At 48.1% G+C, this 20,000-nt stretch overlaps 1 protein-coding gene and 1 long non-coding RNA gene across 3 annotated transcripts in view; one reads left to right on the top strand and one right to left on the bottom strand.

Moving 5' to 3' along the window:
• LOC125448591 (nectin-1-like) overlaps positions 1-20,000 on the top strand; it is a 39,173-nt gene that overhangs the window by 10,713 nt on the left and 8,460 nt on the right. The window contains exons 3-6 of one of the 2 annotated variants that reach the window (XM_059641355.1): positions 2,120-2,413; positions 9,529-9,646; positions 13,701-13,852; positions 19,888-19,992. In XM_059641355.1, the coding sequence (XP_059497338.1) occupies positions 2,120-2,413; positions 9,529-9,646; positions 13,701-13,852; positions 19,888-19,992 (669 nt within the window). The remainder of the gene's footprint in view (positions 1-2,119; positions 2,414-9,528; positions 9,647-13,700; positions 13,853-19,887; positions 19,993-20,000) is intronic. The other variant, XM_059641357.1, reaches the window with a different exon arrangement.
• The window catches only part of LOC132206698 (uncharacterized), a 43,321-nt gene continuing 31,775 nt past the window's right edge, over positions 8,455-20,000 (bottom strand). Inside the window, exon 3 of the long non-coding RNA XR_009443100.1 lies at positions 8,455-9,565. This is a non-coding gene — a long non-coding RNA (uncharacterized LOC132206698). The remainder of the gene's footprint in view (positions 9,566-20,000) is intronic.

Genomic DNA, 20,000 nt, shown 5'->3' with positions numbered 1-20,000 from the left:
ACCCTGACCCTAACACTGACCCTAACCCTAACCCAAAACCTAAACCTAACGCTAACCCTAATCATGGCCCTGATCCTTATCCTAACCCTGACCCTAATCCTAATCCTAACTGTAATCCTGACCCTGATCCTTACCCTAATCCTAATCCTAACCCTAATCCTGACCCCAATCCTAACTCCAACCCTTGACCCTAAAGCAAAACCTAGCCTTAGCCCTAACCCAAACGTTAACCCTATCACTAACCCTAATGCTAGCGCTAACCCTAATCCTAAACCTAATGTTAACCTTGACCCTAACACTGATCCACCAATTCAGACCCGAAACCTGATCCTAACCCTGACCATATCCCTAGCCCTAGCCCTAACTATAACCCTAGACTGAGCCTAACCTTAATGTAACCCTGACCCGAACCCAAATGTAAATCTGACTCTAACCCTAGACCTGGCCTTAGGCCTCATCGTGAGCCTAACCCAAACCCAGGCCCCATCCATAACACTAGACCTGATTGTAACACTCACCCTGACACGAACCCTGGTCCAAACAGCGACCCTGGCTAGTCCTAGCCCTAAGCCGATCGTTTCCCTGAGCCTAACAATAGATTGACCCTAACCCTCACCATGACACTGACCCTAACCTTGACTCTAACACTAAACCTAACCCTAAACCTAGACCTGACCTTAACCCTCACCATGAACCTAACCCTAGAACTGATCTTAACCCTCACCATGACCCTAACCCTAGACCTGACCGGAACCATCTCCCTGACCCTAAACCAAACACTGACCATAACCCTGATCCTTTCCCTAACACTAACCCTGACCCTAACTCTCACCTTATCACAGGTTCCCCGTCCCAACTACATCAGTATAATGACTGTCTGTCAGTAGAATCTCTGCCCCATAGAGTTAGACAGCACAACAGAGGCCCTTCAGCCCATCATCCATCATCTGTCTACTCCCAGTGCCCTTTTCCCAGGAATTGCCTTATAACCTTATACCCTGTACCACTTCAAGCAATGGTCACTTTAGAACCTCATACCCAAGCCCAGACCCATCTCATTCCCACACGCTGGCCTGCCTGTCCCATATAGAGTGACGAAGAGCAAACTGTATTTCTTTGAGGACAAATGGCATGCCTCATCTGAAAGTACGTAACCTCTTTCAGTGACATTCTCGCTCATTCCTTCCTGCTCCTCACTGATCTCTTCCTGCATTCCCACTTTGCTCAAGTAAGGGCAGAAGAACTAGGAGCAGGGGTAGGCCATTCAGCCCCTCGCTCCTGCTCCAACATTTCAATGCGATCATGGCTTATCTCATCTCAGTCTTGACTCCTCACTCCTGCCCACCCTCTGTAATGCTTCTACTTGTTATTCATTAAAAGTCTGTCCATCTCCTCCTCCAATTTACTCAGTGTCCCTGCGTCTGCCACACTCTGGGGAGTGAATTCGACAGGGTGAGCACCCTTTGAGTGAAGTCATTTCCCCTTCTCTCTCTCTCTCTCTCTCTCTCTCTCTTTCTCTCTCTCCGTGTTAAATCTGTCTTATTCTAAAAACGATGATCTCTCTGCCCAGGGTGCCCCAAGAGGAGAAAGCACCCTCTTACAGCCACTGTGTGTGTGTGTGTGTGTGTGTGTGTGTGTGTGTGTGTGTGTGTGTGTGTGTGGAAGAAGTCGGGGAGGTGCTGGAGTTTAAGGTTAGAGAGGAAAGATTGAAAAGGGACCTGAGGGGTAACTTTTTCACACAGAGGGTGGTGCGTATATGGGTCGAGATGCCAGAGGAAGTGGTGGGGGCTGGTACAGTTACAGCATTTAAAAGGCATCTGGGTGGGTATGTGAATAAGGAGGGATATCAGCCAAACGCTGGCAAACGGGACTCAGTCTGATTAAGATGTCTACTCAGTGCAGATGAGTCGGAGCGAAGCCTGCGTTTCTGTGCTGCATGAATCTATGACACAGACCCAGGGAGAATGTGGAAGCTCTACACAGACAGCCACCCGAGGCTGGGTTGAACCCGGTCTCCTGGCACAGCGCTAACCACTGAGCCACCATGCCAATGCAGCCAGCCGAAATGCTCTGTGAAGTGAGACTGAAATTGAACTCATTTCTCTTTTATCTCTGACAGTGATTCCCACCAACGCAGCATCATCGATACCTGCCGAGGCTGGTCTCTCTGACGCTCCTGTGGCTCAGTGTACCTCGGCCTTCGGGAACCCAGCAGCTGAGATCACTTGGAAATCCAGTCTCCCGGGGAAGCACACCATGATCCATGTTGTAAACGACAACAATATGGTGACTGTCCACAGCAATTATACGATGACCCCACATCGTTCAGACAATGGGCAGACAGTGACATGTCAGGTCACTCACTCAGCAACAAGCAACAAGACTGAATATCCTGTACAGCTGTCCATCCTCTGTAAGTCTCATGTCCAACAACAGACTGTAGCTAAGAGGATGAGTATGAGAAGCCATTGATGCAGATCAATGTGATCGTAGATTCCCTACAGTGTGAAAGCAGGCCACTTAGCCCATCATGAGCGTCGCATCCAGGCTCACCCCCAAACCTATCCCTGTTCCCCACATGTCCGCTGACTAACTCACCCAGCCTGCACATCCATGGGCACTATGGGTCATTTAGCATGGCCAATCCACCCTAACCTGCACATCCCTGGGCACTATGGGTAATTTAGCATGGCCAATCCACCCTAACCTGCACATCCCTGGGCACTATGGGTAATTTAGCATGGCCAATCCACCCTAACCTGCACATCCCTGGGCACTATGGGTAATTTAACATGGCCAATCCACCCTAACCTGCACATCCCTGGGCACTATGGGTAATTTAGCATGGTCAATCCACCCTAACCTGCACATCCCTGGGCACTATGGGTAATTTAGCATGGTCAATCCACCCTAACCTCCACATCCCTGGGCACTATGGGTAATTTAGCATGGCCAATCCCACCCTAACCTGCACATCCCTGGGCACTATGGGTAATTTAACATGGCCAATCCACCCTAACCTGCACATCCCTGGGCACTATGGGTAATTTAGCACGGCCAATCCACCCTAACCTGCACATCCCTGGGCACTATGGGTAATTTAGCATGGTCAATCCACCCTAACCTGCATACTTTTGGACTGTGGGAGGCAACGGGAGCACCCGGAGGAAACCCACGCAGACACGGGGAGAATGTGCAAACTTCACACAGACAGTTGCCCGAGGGAGGGATTGAACCCGGGTCCCTGGTGCCGTGAGGCTGCAGCGTTAACCACTGAGCCACAGTGAGACATTAATCGTGGCTGATCTCATCTCAGTCTCAACTGACCTTCCTGCCCACTTCCTTTAACACATTATTCATTGCAAAGTCGAACCCTCCTCTCCTGTTCAGGTCACTTCACTCAGTGGCAGTGAGCTCCACAGGTTCATGACCTTTCGAGAGAAGCAATTCTTCCTCATCTCTGCTTTAAATCTGCCTCCTCCCAAAGTCCTGAAGCTCTGACCTCTCATTTTGGATTATCCCACCAGGATCCAGGGATCGATCTCTTCCTAAAGTAGAGAAGAGTTCAGCTTTGCCTGTTAAGAGAGTTGACATCGTCCTGATATATGTTTATTGGATTTTTAAATGCAGTTAAAATTGATTTAATTTGCTTGAATCCATCTATTTGTAGATTCCAACTGAGCATATTTACAAATCTAAACAAACTGCCTTATTCTTCTGGACTGAGACTGTTGGCAATCCTGGTCTCCCTGCTACAGGAAGGATGTTGTGAAACTTGAAAGGGCTCAGAAAAGATTTACAAGGATGTTGCCAGGGTCGGAGGGTTTGAGCTACAGGGAGGGGCTGAATAGGCTGCGGCTAATTTCCCTGGAGCGTCGGGGGATGAGCGGTGACCTTATAGAGGTTTATAAAATCATGAGGGGCATAGATAGGGTGAATATACAAGGTCTTTTCCCCCCAGGGTAGGGGAGTCCAAAACTAGAGGGGCATAGGTTTAAGGTGAGAGGGGAAAGATTTAAAAGGCACCTGAGGGGTAACTTTTTCACACAGAGGGTGGTGCGTGTATGGAATGAGCTGCCAGAGGAAGTGGTGGGGGCTGGTACAGTTACAGCATTTGAAAGGCATCTGGATGGGGACATGGATAGGAAGGGGTTAGAGGGATGTGGGTCGAATGCTGGCAAATGGGACTGGATTAATTTAAGATATCAGGGTCAGCACGGACAAGTTGGACCAAAGGGTCTGTTGCCGTGCTGTACAGCTCCATGACTCTGTGACGTGAAGCTTAAATGAATAGATTTGCAGTAATTTGGGTTCCTTTTAATTTTATTCAGCAAGGTCCATTGGGACGATTGGCTCAACATAAGTCGCCATACAAATGCAATGTGTTGTAGTGCAGAAAGGGTGTTATTGGAGGATCCCTGAATCATGAGAGAATGGATCACATTTTGAGGAAGGCTGTGAGAGCTGAATCTTTTCCTTTCCTGCGTCACTCTCTTGTGCAATCAGCGCACTATTTTATTCGAAGTGCCCTGGTGCTGCAGCCCATTCTACAGAGTCCAGGCTCTTTCTGGATCACTGATGGGAAACTGTCAGCCAAGTGAGTTCATTACAAACAAAACAATTACAAAAAAATAGCAGTTTACCAACAAACAGACGTCTGCAAATATATACTACACATGCGGTGCCTCAGTGGTTAGCACTGCTGCCCACGGTGCCAGGGACCCGGGTTCGATTCCACCCTCGGGTGACTGTCTGTGTGAAGTTTGCACATTCTCCCTGTGTCTGCGTGGGTTTCCTCCCACAGTCCAAAGACGTGCAGGATAGGGTGGATTGGCTGTGCTAAATTACCCATAGTGCCCAGGGATGTGCAAGTTAGGGTGGATTGGCTATGCTAAATTACCCATAGTGCTCAGGGATGTGCAGGTTAGGGTGGATTGGCCATGCTAAATTACCCATAGTGCCCAGGGATGTGCAGGTTAGAGTGGATTGGCTGTGCTAAATTACCCATAGTGCCCAGGGATGTGCAAGTTAGGGGGATTGGTCATGCTAAATTACCCATAGTGCCCAGGGATGTGCGGGTTAGGGTGGATTGGCCATGCTAAATTACCCATAGTGCCCAGGGATGTGCAGGTTAGGGTGGATTGGCCATGCTAAATTACCCATAGTGCCCAGGGATGTGCAGGAGAGGGTGGATTGGCCATGCTAAATTACCCATAGTGCCCAGGGATGTGCAGGTTAGGGTGGATTGGCCATGCTAAATTACCCATAGTGCTCAGGGAAGTGCAGGTTAGAGTGGATTGGCCATGCTAAATTACCCATAGTGCCCAGGGATGTGCAGGTTAGGGTGGATTGGCCATGCTAAATTACCCATAGTGCCTAGGGATGTGCAGGAGAGGGTGGATTGGCCGTGCTAAATTACCCATAGTGCCCAGGGATGTGCAGGAGAGGGTGGATTGGCCGTGCTATATTACCCATAGTGCCCAGGGATGTGCAGGAGAGGGTGGATTGGCCATGATAAATTACCCATAGTGCCCAGGGGTGTGCAGGTTAGGGTGGATTGGCCATGATAAATTACCCATAGTGCCCAGCCTAGGTGGGTTAGCCATGGGAAATGCAGGGATAGGTTCGGGGGTGGGTCTGATTCCGAGGGGCAATAAGGATTCGATGGGCTGAATGGCCTTCTCCCACACACTGTAAGTATTCTCTGATATACTTCTAGAAAATTAGCACACACACATGTACTTTGAATCACCGCATCTCGCCCCCATGGTACATGCACAGATACAAACATATACAAGCACATTTAAACACTCACACGTACAAGGACACTCTACTGCCCACAATCATACACTTGTGCGTGTACACACACAAACCAACATTCACTCACACACCTCCATGCATATGCAAACCCACATGTTCACTCGTACTCACTCACTCACACACAAACATACAACGCAAACATATAATACACTCACACTCACATACACACATGCGCGCTCACACACACAAACATACACATGTGTACATACACACATGCACTCACACATACACACAGACAGATATATACCTATGTGCATACACACACATGCACACACACATGCACACACAAAAACACACATGTGTCCTCACACTCAAGCATGCTTACAAACATACACATACCTGCACACACACACACATTTACACACATACACACACACACTCATACACAAACATACAAGAACATGCACATGCAAACAAGCACACATACTCACACACTCATGCACAAACCTACATGTATGTGCACACACACACATATATATATGTGCATACACACATAAACGTACACATACGTGCACACATGAACACAAACATACACATATGTGCACACTCACCCACACAAACATAAACATGTATGCACACACATACACATGTGTGCACGTAGGCTACACACACACTCACACACAAACACACACATACATGTGCACACAGACACACACTTAGTCACACACAAACGTACACATATGTGCACATACACACATACACACACACACAAACATGCACATACATGCATACACACATGCACACTCACACAAATACACATGTGCGATCACACACAAACATACACATATGCAGGCACGTGCACACGCACGCGTGCGCATACACACACACACTCACCCACTCATGCACAAATGTACATGTATATGCACACACACAAACAGACATACAAATACATACGCGCACACACACACACAAACATACACGTGTGTGCACACACACCAACATACACACATATGCACACACACACGCACTTGCACACAGAAACATATGCATGTGTATGCACACACCTACTCATGCACACACACATACCACACATACATACACCACACGCACACTCACACACAAACACACACGTACACACACACATACACAATAGCTCATACACACACACACACACGCACACACACACAATAGCTCATACACACACACACTGGCTAAGACACTCAGACACACAAACACACATGTGCATGGACACACACAAACGTACATATATGTACACATTTGTACACATATGCACACACACATACAAACATGCATACCCGTGCAAACACACAAGCGCACACACAACAAGATGCATGTTTGCTCGCACACACAAACATACACTTGTGCACACACACACAAATATACACATATGTGCACACACACATACGCAAACATGCACATGTGTACACACACAAACATATACATGAGTGCTCACACACAAACGTACACGTGTGTACACACACACAAACATGCATGTGTGTACACACGCACAAACATGCACGTATGTGCACACACACAAACATACACGTGTGTACACACACACAAACATGCACGTGTGTACGTGCAAACACTTGGAAAGTGTGTGTGTCAAATGTTGAAGAATTATATACATATCAGTCCCTTTGACGTTGTTATGAATTAACTTTTGGATTATATACCTTGCTGATATAGACCTCTTTATGGTTTACATAGAATCATAGCTTTATACAGAACAGAAGAGGCCATTCGGCCTTTCATGCCCGTGCTGCCAAGGATATACAACCTAGACTTGCCTCACTTTCCCGCAGTGTGTCCACAGCATTGAAAGTTACATCATTCCAAGTTCTCAGCTCGGTACTTTGTAAAGGTCGTGAGCTTTTTCTGCCTCACGCACCCTCCTGGGCACTGCATTTCAGACTCCCACCACCCTCTGGGTGAAAAAGATTTTCCTCAAATCCCCTTAAACCTCCTGCCTTTCACTTTGAAACTTTGCCTCCTCCAACCGTGTTATTGACCCGTGAACTACGCTGCTTTCTACTGGACTGGGCCATGCCCCATGTAATAGTCATAGAGTTATAGAGCTGTACAGCACAGAAACAGACCGTTCAGCCCAACACGTCCATGCTGACCAGATACCCTTATTAATCCAGTCCCATTCACCAGCATTTGTCCCATATCCCTCTAACCCCTTCCTATCCATGTCCCCATCCAGATGCCTTTTAAATGCTGTAACTGTACCAGCCCCCACCACTTCCTCTGGCAGCTCATTCCGTACACACACCACCCTCTGTGTGAAAAAGTTACCCCTCAAGTCCCTTCCACACCTTTTCACTCTCACCTTAAACCTACACTCCTCGAGCTTTGGGCTCCCCTACCCTGGGGAATAGATCTTGCCTAGTTATCCTACCCATGAGTTTATAAACCTCGATAGCCCCTCAGCCCCCGACGCTCCAGGGAAAATAGCCCCAGCCTATTCAGCCCCTCCCTGTATCTCAAACCCTCCGACCCTGCCAAGAGCACAATGGGATGATCAGCAGATGGGCTAAGGAGCGGCAGCTGGAGTTTAGTTTAGATAGGTGAGACGAGCTGCATTTTGGTGGGGCCATTTAGGCTGGACTTACACCCATAATCTTACACAGCTGCATCAGGTCCCTCTATTTTATTCGCGTATAATTCAGAGATGAAAAATAACATTTTCTATACTTGCTAACCGTCTGACAACTTGCGGAAAGTGCACAGAATTGGATGACCTGTTCCATGAGACACCCTCCCACTTGCTGATGCTCATCAGAGTCACTCCTGCCTGGAGAGCTGTCTCATGCCATGCCACATTAGTAAGTCTGGCACTATCTGTACACCTCCATTGTAGCCCACCTGTGCCCACACACAGGGGCATCCATGATGATGGGGCATCTTCCTGCCCAGTCTCCACTTTAGCCTCAAGGCCCAGGTCTCTGCAGCTTTTCAGCTCTGCACAAGCGAGCAGAAAGTCAATATTTTCGTACCTGACTGTCTCTCCTTACACCTTCTGCAATTTCAAGTGTTCTTTCCTTGGTCTTGAGGAAATGTGTGGAGGGCATGGAATTTCTAGCACACGCTCGCTTCCGAGTCATTTATCTCTAGGTTTCCGAAGCAGACATGAAATTGGATAGGGTACAGCAATGTCCTAGTTATAAGTCCGTACTCCTCTGTTGTTAACACATCTGCTGCCTCAGGCAGTTTGATTCTGATTTTATATAGAATCCTTGGGGCGTGGAAGCAGGCCATTCAGCCCCAATCCTGGCTGCCTCCTTTCGGGTATAGATTGGGTTATTGGCGGCTGTCTTTTTCCTAAGATGGGGATTTCAAGACGGGGGAGGGGGCTACATTTTCAAGGCGAGAAGAGAGAAATGTAAGAAAGACAGGAGGGGGCAATTTTTTTTACACAGAGGGTGGTTCGTGTGTGGAATGAACTTCCAAAGCAAGTGGTGGATACGGTTACAATATTTAAAAGACATTTGGATGAGTACACAAATAGGAACGGTTTGAAGGGATATGGGCCAGGAGGAGGCAGGAGCTGGCTTAGTTTGGGGTAATGGTCGGCATGGACTAGATGGGCCAAAAGGTCTGTTTCCATGCTCTAGGACTCTATCGCTCATCGTGAAGACACGAATCTACTACTTTCTTCCATTGTGACAGCACCCTCTTCAATCATTGCTGTGGGTCCTGCGGAGAAAAGGGCTCTGATGCCATGAATTATTTTCTTTGTAGATCGACCAGTCGTGACGATAACGGGGTATGATGGGACCTGGAGTGTAAACACACACAATGTTACTGTTACATGTAGCACAGATGCCAATCCTGAACCAACTAATTACACCTGGAGAGGGTACGTTAGAAAGGAATTCGTTCGCTCAGACGATCATGTTGTAGACTTTCTACACTGTATGAATAATTGTGCATTGATATACTATTTGTGATACAGAAATGTAGAATATAGGATCACAGATAGGCCATTCGGCCCATCGAGCCTGCTTCACCATTCGATCATGTCTCTCATGTCTATCAACCCCATTCCCTTGTCTCCTCCCTCTAACTCTCCATCCCCTTGCTCATCTGTCATTGAGACCCTATCTATCTCTGTCTTACATACACTCAATGACCTACCCTCACCAGCTCCCCTCTGTGGGAATGTGTCCCACAGATTCACATCCCTTCGGCTGAAGAAATTCCTCTCCCATCTCAGCTCTAAAGGGTTGTCCCATCGCCCTGAGGCTGTTCCCTCGGGTCCCAGTCTCTCCCACTGGTGGAACCATCTTCTCTGTGTCCGCTCCATCCAGGCCCCTCAGCATTCTCCGAGCTTCAATCAGATATGCTCCTCCTCCCTTCTAAATTCCACAGAACCGGAGTCCTCTACCACTCCTCATGGGAGGAGCCCTTCATCCTGGGATCATTTTCATGAATCTCCTCTGAATCCTCTCCAAGGTCAGAACATCCTTCCTTAGATAGGGTTCTGAAGAGCTGAAAGAGGCCATTCAGCCCCTTGCAACAATCCTTTGAAGGTCATCCCACCCAGATTCCGACCCTATCCCCATAACCACACATTTCCCATAGCTAATCCACCTAGCCTGGATTACACATGCCTGGGCATGAGGGGTAATTTATCATGGCCAATCCGCCCTAACTTGTACATCTTTGGACTGTGGGAGGAAACCGGAGCACCCGGAGGAAAAAAAACGCAGACACAGGGAGAATGTGCAAACTCCACGCAGACTGTTCCCGAGGGTGGGATCGAACCTGGGCCCCTGGCGCTGTGAGGCAGCTGTGCTAGGCGTAATATAACAAAGATATGGAAATTAAAACTGCCCTCACTGTTCCAAACGCAGTCTGACCAGAGCCTTATACAGTACACCTCTGCTCCTGTAAACTAGCCCTCTTAAAATGAATGCTGACATTGCATTTTCCTTCCTAACTGCCAACTGAACCGACATGTTTAACCTTCAGAAATCCTGAAGTGGGACTCTCAAGTCCGTTCAGCCCTTAGATAACGCTATAGTCACCGTATGCTGCTGTCTCATCAAACCAGCCTCGACCAAGCAGTGTCTCAGACACAGAGCTTAACAGTTGAGTCAAGTTCTGCATCGGAAATCCTGGGATTAGTTTCCACTTTGGCTGAAGCTGGGAATGTAGTCATAGCCCCAGTGATACTGAGCCTCAAACTCCTTGTCAATGTCATCAGGCAGTGGTGGAAACCACAGGTGACCCTGAAGAATGGTCCTCTCTCTCTTGCTCGCTGACCCCATATTTAAATGACTCTGCGTTACCTGGAGGCACCGGGGCTTTCGTCCCACAAAGAGACCTTGGGGAGGTTCATAGCTGCTTGGAAGTGGAGTTGCAGCTAGATGGGATGGTGTAGAAGGCTTCATATTGTTATATCATAGAAACCCCTACAGTGTGGAAACAGGCCCTTCGGCTCAGCAAGTCCACACTGACCCTCAGAGAATCCCACTCAGACCCATCCCCCTAATCTACACATACCTGGACACTGTGGGCAATTTCCCATGGCCACCCCACCCCAACTTGTACATCTTTGGACTGTGGGAGGAAACCGGAGCACCCGGAGGAAACCCGTGCAGGCACGGGGAGAATGTGCAAACTCCACACAGACAGTCGCCCGAGGGAGGGATCGAACCCACGTTCCTCATGCTGTGAGGCAGCAGCGTTAACCACTGAGCCACCGTGGTACGCTTGCCTTTATTGGTCAGTACATTGAGCACAAGAATATAAGGAAATGGGGCAGGAGTGGTCTGGCCCCTCAAGCCTGCTCTGCCATCCAATAAGTGGACTCAGCTCGACTTACCAGCCCGTTCACTGGAACCCTTAATTCCTTTATTGTTCAAAAATCTGTCTTATAAACATTCAATAAGGTAGCCTCAACTGCTTCACTGGGCAGGGAATTCCTCAGATTGGGTGAGGACATTCCTCAACTCAGGCCTGAGTCTGCTTTCCCTTGTTTTGAGGTTATACCCCTCGTTCTCATTTCATCTGCACAGCATCCCTGCTTCTATTCTCATCTATTCCCTTCTTAATTTTATATGTTTCTATAAGATTCCTCTTCATTCTTCGAAATTCCAACAAGAATTGGGATGTTACATTGTGGCTGTATAGGGCATTAGTGACAGAGATAATGTGAACTGCAGATGCTGCAGACTCCGAAATAACAAAGTGTGAAGCTGGATGAGCACAGCAGGCCAAGCAGCGTCTTAGGGGTTTCAGTTGGAGATGAAGAGGTCGAGGGAGGGTAGGAGGCCTGGGCGTGGTGTCCAGGAGGAGGGCTTGTGTTGGAGGCAGGTGAAGGGGTCAGTGGAGGGAGGGAGGGACTCCTGGTTAGGAAAGTAAGCATGGAGGCGGAGGCAGTGGAAAAACTGCTCGATGTCCAAACATGACTGGTATTCGTTGATGTGTGGGTGGACGGGTACAAGGGTGAGTCCCTTGCTGAGGACTGACCTCTAGGCTCAAAACGTCAGCTTTTGTGCTCCTCAGACACTGTGTTCATCCAGCTTCACACTTTGTTATCTAGGGATTAGTGAGGCCACTTTTGGAATACTGCATTCAATTCTGGTCTCCCAGCTATGGGAAGGATGTTGCAAAACTTGATAATGTTCAGAAAAGATTTACAAGGATGTTGGTGGGTTTGAGCTACAGGGAGGGGCTGAATGGTCTGGGGCTATTTTCCCTGGAGCATCGGGGGCTGAGGGGTGACCTATAGAGGTTTATAAAATCATGACGGGCACGGATAGTGTGAAGAGCTAAGGTCTTTATCCCAGGATAGGGGGGTCCAAGTCTAACAGGACAAGGTTTAAGGTGAGAGGGGAAAGATTTGAAAGGGATCGAAAGGGGGACTTTTTCACACAGAGGGTGGTGTATGTACAGAATGGGATCCCGGAGGGAGCAATGGAGACTGGTACAGTTACAGCATGTAAATGGTCAGAAATTACACAACGCCAGGTTTTAGTCCAGCACTCTTCAGGTGTTAGTGAGAGAGGGAGCATCAGACACAGGATCTATAAATAAAAGATCACAGGGGCACACCACTGATGAGGATGTATTAAACAAACCTAAGATGCTGTTAAATTTTTCATCGGTTAGAAAGTTTTAATCGATTAATATGTGTATGTAAATCCCTGAATTTGTTTCATGTCACTGCCCTGGGAGAATGAAAGGCTTTATCAGTGTGAAGAAGAGGTGACATTTTCGGTCAGAGAATGCATGTTAGGATGTGAGGCCTTGTTTAGAATCTGTTTGTGTTTTGGTTTAGAGTCAGACTGGCTTTATTCCTAAAATAGGAATTTATAAAATGTCACATTGACCGACTGTAAGCAGATTCTAAACAAGGCCTCACACTCTAACATGCACTGTCTGACCTAAAACGTCACCTCTTCTTCACACTGATAAAACCTCTCGTTCTCTCAGGGCAGTGACATGAAACAAATTCAGGGATTTACATACACATGTTAATCAATTAAAACTTACTGGCTGATGAAAGATTTAATAACACCTTGGGTTTGTTTAATACATCCTCATCAGTGGTGTGCCCCTTTGACCTTTTATTATAAATGCTGTGTCTGATACCACTTCACTAACACCTGAAGGAGGAACGAGGCTTGTGTTTTCAAATGAACCTGTTGCCCTATAACCTGGTGTTGTGTGATTTCTGACCTTGTCCACCCCAGTCCGATACCCGCACAGCCACAGCATTTAAAAAGGCATCTGGGTGGGCACACGAATAGGAAGGGACTGGAGGGATATGCTGTCAAATGGGACTGGATTTATTTCGGATAACTGTTGGGTGTGGACGTATTGGACCGAAGGCTCTGTTTTCCATGCAGTGTGACTCTATGACTGTAAGTTTGCTGCGACTATTTTCTGTTGTAATTTTCAAGGTTACCGGAAGGAGTGGAGGTCAAAAATGCACAGGTGTTCATCGGGGAGGAGAGCGCTCTGGAAAATGGCAACTGGACATGTGAAGCTGCCAACACAGTTGGGATAGGAGTGGGCCGTGTGGAAGTTGTGCTAAGATCGAGCAATTCCTCAGGTACACCGTACAGTGATCTCACATACAGCATCAGTGGCCATTCACTCTGCTAACCATGAGGGATTGTGGTCAGCGATGGGTAATAGGTCGAACAAGAATTGGTGCATTTGGTCAAAAGGAGAAGAGGATGGAATTAAAAGTCAGACTCGACACTGAGCAGGGGGAGTCCCAGGTACCAACGGTTTACTTCCATGCCTGTGGGCAGGGGCTCAGAGCCAAGCTGCAAACAGCAGTGACTTTTATTCACAAAATACTGCCACCCGTCCTATTCCTGGAGAGCAATGGACCTGTCACTAACTTAGCATTCAGAGAACGTGTGTCACTTACTAAGCAAATCTTCCAAATCTGGCTGTTTAGGAATCCAAACCAACTTTAACAATGCAACCTTCCCACAAGTCAGCAGATTCAAAGTGAAATCTGTGCTGCCTGAAAGCAGCTGAAAGTTAATGTGGGAGATAGTAGGAACTGCAGATGCTGGAGTCTGGGATAACAAGGTTTGGAGCTGGATGAACACAGCAGGCCCAGCAGCATCAGAGGAGCAGGAAAGCTGACAATTTGTGCTCCTGAGATGCTGTTGGCCTGCTGTGTTTATCCAGCTCCACACTTTGTTATCTTGGATTCTCCAGCATCTGCAGTTCCCAATATCACTAATTCAGGCCTAGACCCTTCTTCAGAAACGGTCCAGACCTGAAACTTCAGCCTTCCTGCTCCTCTGATGCTGCTTGGCCTGCTGTGTTCATCCAGCTCCACACCTTGTTATCTCGAAGGTTAATGTGTTTTCCTGACAGGACTGCACTGTGGTTTAAAGACTTCACTATCTAATTAGCTACTGTGAAATAGTGTATAATATCCTAAGGATGAGAACTCCAAACCCCAACCCCTCCCTCAGGGGTTGACCTCAAGTTACCCCAACGAGTGTCCTGGTCTTCAACAAGAACTGACAGAATTTTGCTTTATGACCTGCAACTGTCTGGTGACCTTCTGTTATCTTTTGGGGTTTTCTGCACCTTATCTCCAAAACTCAGACTCAGGAATTCCTTTTTCCTCACCTGCGACTCCACTTTCAAGGAACGAGGAACGTGCACCCCCCCCCCCACCCCCACCGCCACCCCAAGGTCTCTTTGTTCAGTAACACTCCCCAGGACCTTACCATGAAGTGTATAAGTCCTGCCCTGATGTGCCTTTCCAAAATGTGGCGTCTCACATTTATCTAAATTAAACGCCATCTGACATCCTCGGCCCTTCGGCCCATCTGATCAGAGACCTGTTGTACTCTGAGGGTAACCTTCTTCACTGCACACTACAGCCTCCAATTTCGGTGTCATCTGCAAACTGACTAACCATGTTCCCACCCAAATCTTTTATATAAATGACAAAAAGCAGTGGACCCAGCACCGATCCTCGTGACACACTGCTGGTCACAGGCCTCCAGTCTGAATAACAACCCTCTAACACCTCCTTCATCTTGTCTTTCATGACATTTTACTCATTCCACATCATCAATGAGATCAAGAAGGATGTGACAGAAAGGTGCGTTCCGTGTTTCACAGCCTCCTGTTTGCGTAGCGGCCCTATGGCACAGCATCGTGGGCCGAAGGGCCTGCCCTCTGCCGTACGGTTCTTTATCTCCTGAATTTACACAGAGGTTAGCCGAGCTGCGGAGGTTTTATATGGCTTGGAACCTCTTGGTCAGCCTGAACCTCTGGGTCAGCCTATGTGTGTTCGTTCATGCAAACACGGGTATCCCTTTATAGCTCAGTGTTTATTCCGTCCCCTATGAAATCCTGGAGATGGTGTCGGCGAGCTGGCTGTTTGTCGAGCGCCGACGTTCGGTTCGTGACAAACTGCAACACCTCCCAGTCGCGAACCACTTTAAGGCCCCCTCCCACTCCCTGGACGACATGTCCATCCTGGGCCTCCTCCGGTGTCACAACAAATCCACCCGGAAACAGGAGGAGCAGCAAATTCCACCTTGGGAGCCTACAGTCCAATGGTCTCAAGAGCTTCAAAATCTCCGCACCCCCCCGGCCTCATCCTGAGACCAACTCCCTACCCAACCCCCATCCCTGCCTCAGTGACCTGTCTGTCTTCCCTCCCACCTATCTGCCCCTTCCTCCTCACTGACCAACCCCACCCCAACTCCCTACCTACACTCATCTTTACCAGCTTCATCCCCACCTCCTTGACTTGTCCGCCTTCTCTCCCACCTATCCATTCCACTGCTCTCACTGCACCCCTATTTATTTCAGAGACCCCTTCGCCCTCCCCCATTTCTGAAGAAGGGTCCCACCAGAAACGTCAACTTTCCTGCTCCTCTGTTGCTGCCTGGCCCACTGTGTTCCTCCAGCCACACACTGTGTTCCTCCAGCTCCCCACTGTGTTCCTCCAGCTCCACACTGTGTTCCCACAGCTGCCCACTGTGTTCCTCCAACCCCACACTGTGTTCCTCCAGCCCCACACTGTGTTCCCCCAGCCCCACACTGTGTTCCTCCAGCCCCACAATGTGTTCCTCCAGCTCCCTGCTGTGTTCCTCCAGCCCCACACTGTGTTCCTCCAGCCCACACTGTGTTCCTCCAGCTCCAAACTGTGTTCCTCCAGCTCCCTGCTGTGTTCCTCCAGCCCCACACTGTGTCCCTCCAGCCCCACACTGTGTTCCCCCAGCCCCACACTGTGTTCCCCCTAACTCAGACTCCAGCATTGGCAGTTCTTACTACCTTTGCTGTTTGTCTGACTGCTGTGCAGGACGTGTGGTTGCGGTCAGGTTTGAGCTCCAGGCTATTGGAATAGTGAGAGTGAAGGAATGGTGACATGTTTGTTGATGGAACCTGGAAGGTATGGTGCTCCAAATCATCATCTGCCCTTGCCTTACCAGTAGATATTGGAAGGTGCTGCCTGAGGAGCCTTGGTGAGATTCTGCAGAGCATCTTGTGGATGGTACACACTGCTGCAACTGAGTGTCAGTGGGGGGAGGGAGTGGGATGTTTGTGGATGTGGGGCTAATCGAGCGGGGGCTGCTCTGTCCTGGATGGTGTCGAGCCTCTTGAGTGTTGTTGGGGCTGCCCCCATCCAGGGGCAAGTGGGGGGTATTCCATCCCACTCCTGACTTGTGCCTTATGGATTACACATGCTTAGAAGACTATACCGTTCAATGAAGACATATTTCAAATGCACTTTTCTCTTCCAAAGAGACAAATATGTAATTATTTCTACACATGTGCCCAAGATTACAGAATCATCACTGTATGTGCGGGGCATTAGAACATTCTTGAGAGGATGAGAACAGCTAATGGATTCTGATTAATTCTGTCACAAAAGCCAGGAAGTGGTTGGGGTAGCACGGTGACTCAGTGGTTAGCACTGCAGCCTCACAGTGCCAGGGACCTGAGTTCAATTCCAGCCTCAGGCTGTCTGTGTGGAGTTTGCACATTCTCCCTGTGTCTGCCTGGGTTTCCTCTGGATGCTCTGGTTTCCTCCCACAGTCCAAAGATGTGCAGGTTAGGGTGGGTTGGCCATGCTAAATTACCCATAGTGCCCAGGGATCTGCGGGTTAGGGTGGATTGGCCATGATAAACTGCCTGTAGTGTTCAGGGATGTGCAGGTTAGGTTGGATCGGCCGTGCTAAATTGCCTGTAGTGTTCAGGGATGTGTGGGTTATAGGGGGATGGGTCTGGGTGGGGTGCTCCAAGGTTCAGCGTGGGCTTGTTGAGCCAAAGGACCTGTTTCCACACTGTAGGGAATCTATGGTGTATGAAGAGACCAACCCCATGTGCTTTATCCTTCCACCTGTGTTGTAAGATACATTCAGAAAATAGCTTTTTATTTTGTTAGCATTCAGGCTGTTTGAGAAAGAACCTCATAGCTGTGGGCTTTGAGTCACATACAAGTCAGAAAATTCCCTTCCCTGCAAATGGTTACCTTGTGGCTAATTTTAATTTTAAGCTGGATTTCACCATCCACTATTGTAGGGTTTGATCCGAGATCTCTGTCTGGCTTCACTGAATCATTCACCTTGTGACTTCACTACTGTGTGGCTATCTCTTCACTCACACAGTGCTCCTTCCCCACTGGGAATTTAACCGGGATCCAAATTGTGAATCCGTTGTGTTTTTACTGATTTCATGGAAATGCAGAGCAAATACCATTCCCTGACATAGACAATCACTTTGTAGGAGGGTGAGAGAGGGAGAGGTAGAGGGAAAGGTCGAGGGAGAGTTAGAGGGAGAGGTAGAGGAAGAGATGGGGGAGAGATAGGGTTAGAGGTAGAGGTAGATAGAGAGATAGAGGGAGAGAGAAAGGTAGAGGTAGATGGAGAGATAGAGGGAGAGAGAAAGGTAGAGGTAGATGGAGAGATAGCCACTCAGAGAAAGATAGAGGGAGAGATAGAGATAGAGACAGAGGAAAGATAGAAGGGCAGATAAAGATAGAAGGAGAGATAGAGGGTGAGAGAGATAGAGATAAAGGGAGATACAGAGGTGGAGATAGAGGGAGAGATAGAGGGAGAAGGAGAGATAGAGATAGATACGCAGGGAGAGATAAAGGGAGAGGGAGAGATAGAGATAGATGTATAGGGAGAGACAGAGGGAGAGGGAGAGATAGAGGGAGAGGGAGAGATAGATATACAGGGAGAGATAGAGATAGATATACAGGGAAAGGGAGAGATAGAGATAGATATACAGCAAGAGGGAGAGATAGAGGTGGATATACAAGGAGAGATAAAGGGAGAGGGAGAGATAGAGATAGATGTATAGGGAGAGACAGAGGGAGAGGGAGAAGGAGAGATAGAGGGAGAGGGAGAGATAGATATACAGGGAGAGATAGAGATAGATATACAGGGAAAGGGAGAGATAGAGATAGATATACAGCAAGAGGGAGAGATAGAGATGGATATACAAGGAGAGATAAAGGGAGAGGGAGAGATAGAGATAGATGTATAGGGAGAGACAGAGAGAGAGGGAGAGGGAGAGATAGAGGGAGAGGGAGAGATAGAGATAGATGTATAGGGAGAGACAGAGACAGAGGGAGAGGGAGAGATAGATATACAGGGAGAGATAGAGATAGATATACAGCAAGAGGGAGAGATAGAGATGGATATACAAGGAGAGATAAAGGGAGAGGGAGAGATAGAGATAGATGTATAGGGAGAGACAGAGGGAGAGGGAGAGATAGAGGGAGAAGGAGAGATAGAGATAGATGTATAGGGAGAGACAGAGAGAGAGGGAGAGGGAGAGATAGAGGGAGAGGGAGAGATAGATATACAGGGACAGATAGAGATAGATATACAGGGAAAGGGAGAGATAGAGATAGATATACAGCAAGAGGGAGAGATAGAGATGGATATACAAGGAGAGATAAAGGGAGAGGGAGAGATAGAGATAGATGTATAGGGAGAGACAGAGAGAGAGGGAGAAGGAGAGATAGAGGGAGAGGGAGAGATAGAGATAGATGTATAGGGAGAGACAGAGACAGAGGGAGAGGGAGAGATAGAGGGAGAGGGAGAGATAGATATACAGGGAGAGATAGAGATAGATATACAGGGAAAGGGAGAGATAGAGATAGATATACAGCAAGAGGGAGAGATAGAGATGGATATACAAGGAGAGATAAAGGGAGAGGGAGAGATAGAGATAGATGTATAGGGAGAGACAGAGGGAGAGGGAGAGATAGAGGGAGAAGGAGAGATAGAGATAGATGTATAGGGAGAGACAGAGGGAGAGGGAGAGATAGAGGGAGAGGGAGAGATAGAGATAGATATGCAGGGAGAGATAAAGGGAGAGGGAGAGATAGAGATAGATATACAGGGAGAGACAGAGGGAGAGGGAGAGACAGAGGGAGAGGGAGATAGATATACAGGATAGAGAGATAGATGTACAGAGAGAGATAGAGAGAGCTAGAGAGAGATGCTGATATCCATCCGTTGGAAAGCCCAGACCGATAATTATTCCACAACTGATTGAACCACAAGGCCCACGTCACCCAGTTTGACTGTTGTTTTAATTCACGATGCAGGGTTGCTCATTTCAAATCTATTTTTCTAGGTGTTATTGACCGAGTGAACACAGTTATACTAAGCACCGGCATTGTGGGAGCTCTTGTTCTGGTGCTCATTCTGCTTGTGATATGGCTGAAACGGAGAAAGCAAGGTAATTGG

This window comes from Stegostoma tigrinum, chromosome 41 (assembly GCF_030684315.1).
Source record: "Stegostoma tigrinum isolate sSteTig4 chromosome 41, sSteTig4.hap1, whole genome shotgun sequence".
Taxonomy (NCBI): domain Eukaryota; kingdom Metazoa; phylum Chordata; class Chondrichthyes; order Orectolobiformes; family Stegostomatidae; genus Stegostoma; species Stegostoma tigrinum.
The sequence above is the reverse complement of the archived record's forward strand: the minus strand, read 5'-3'. Positions and strand labels throughout refer to the sequence as shown.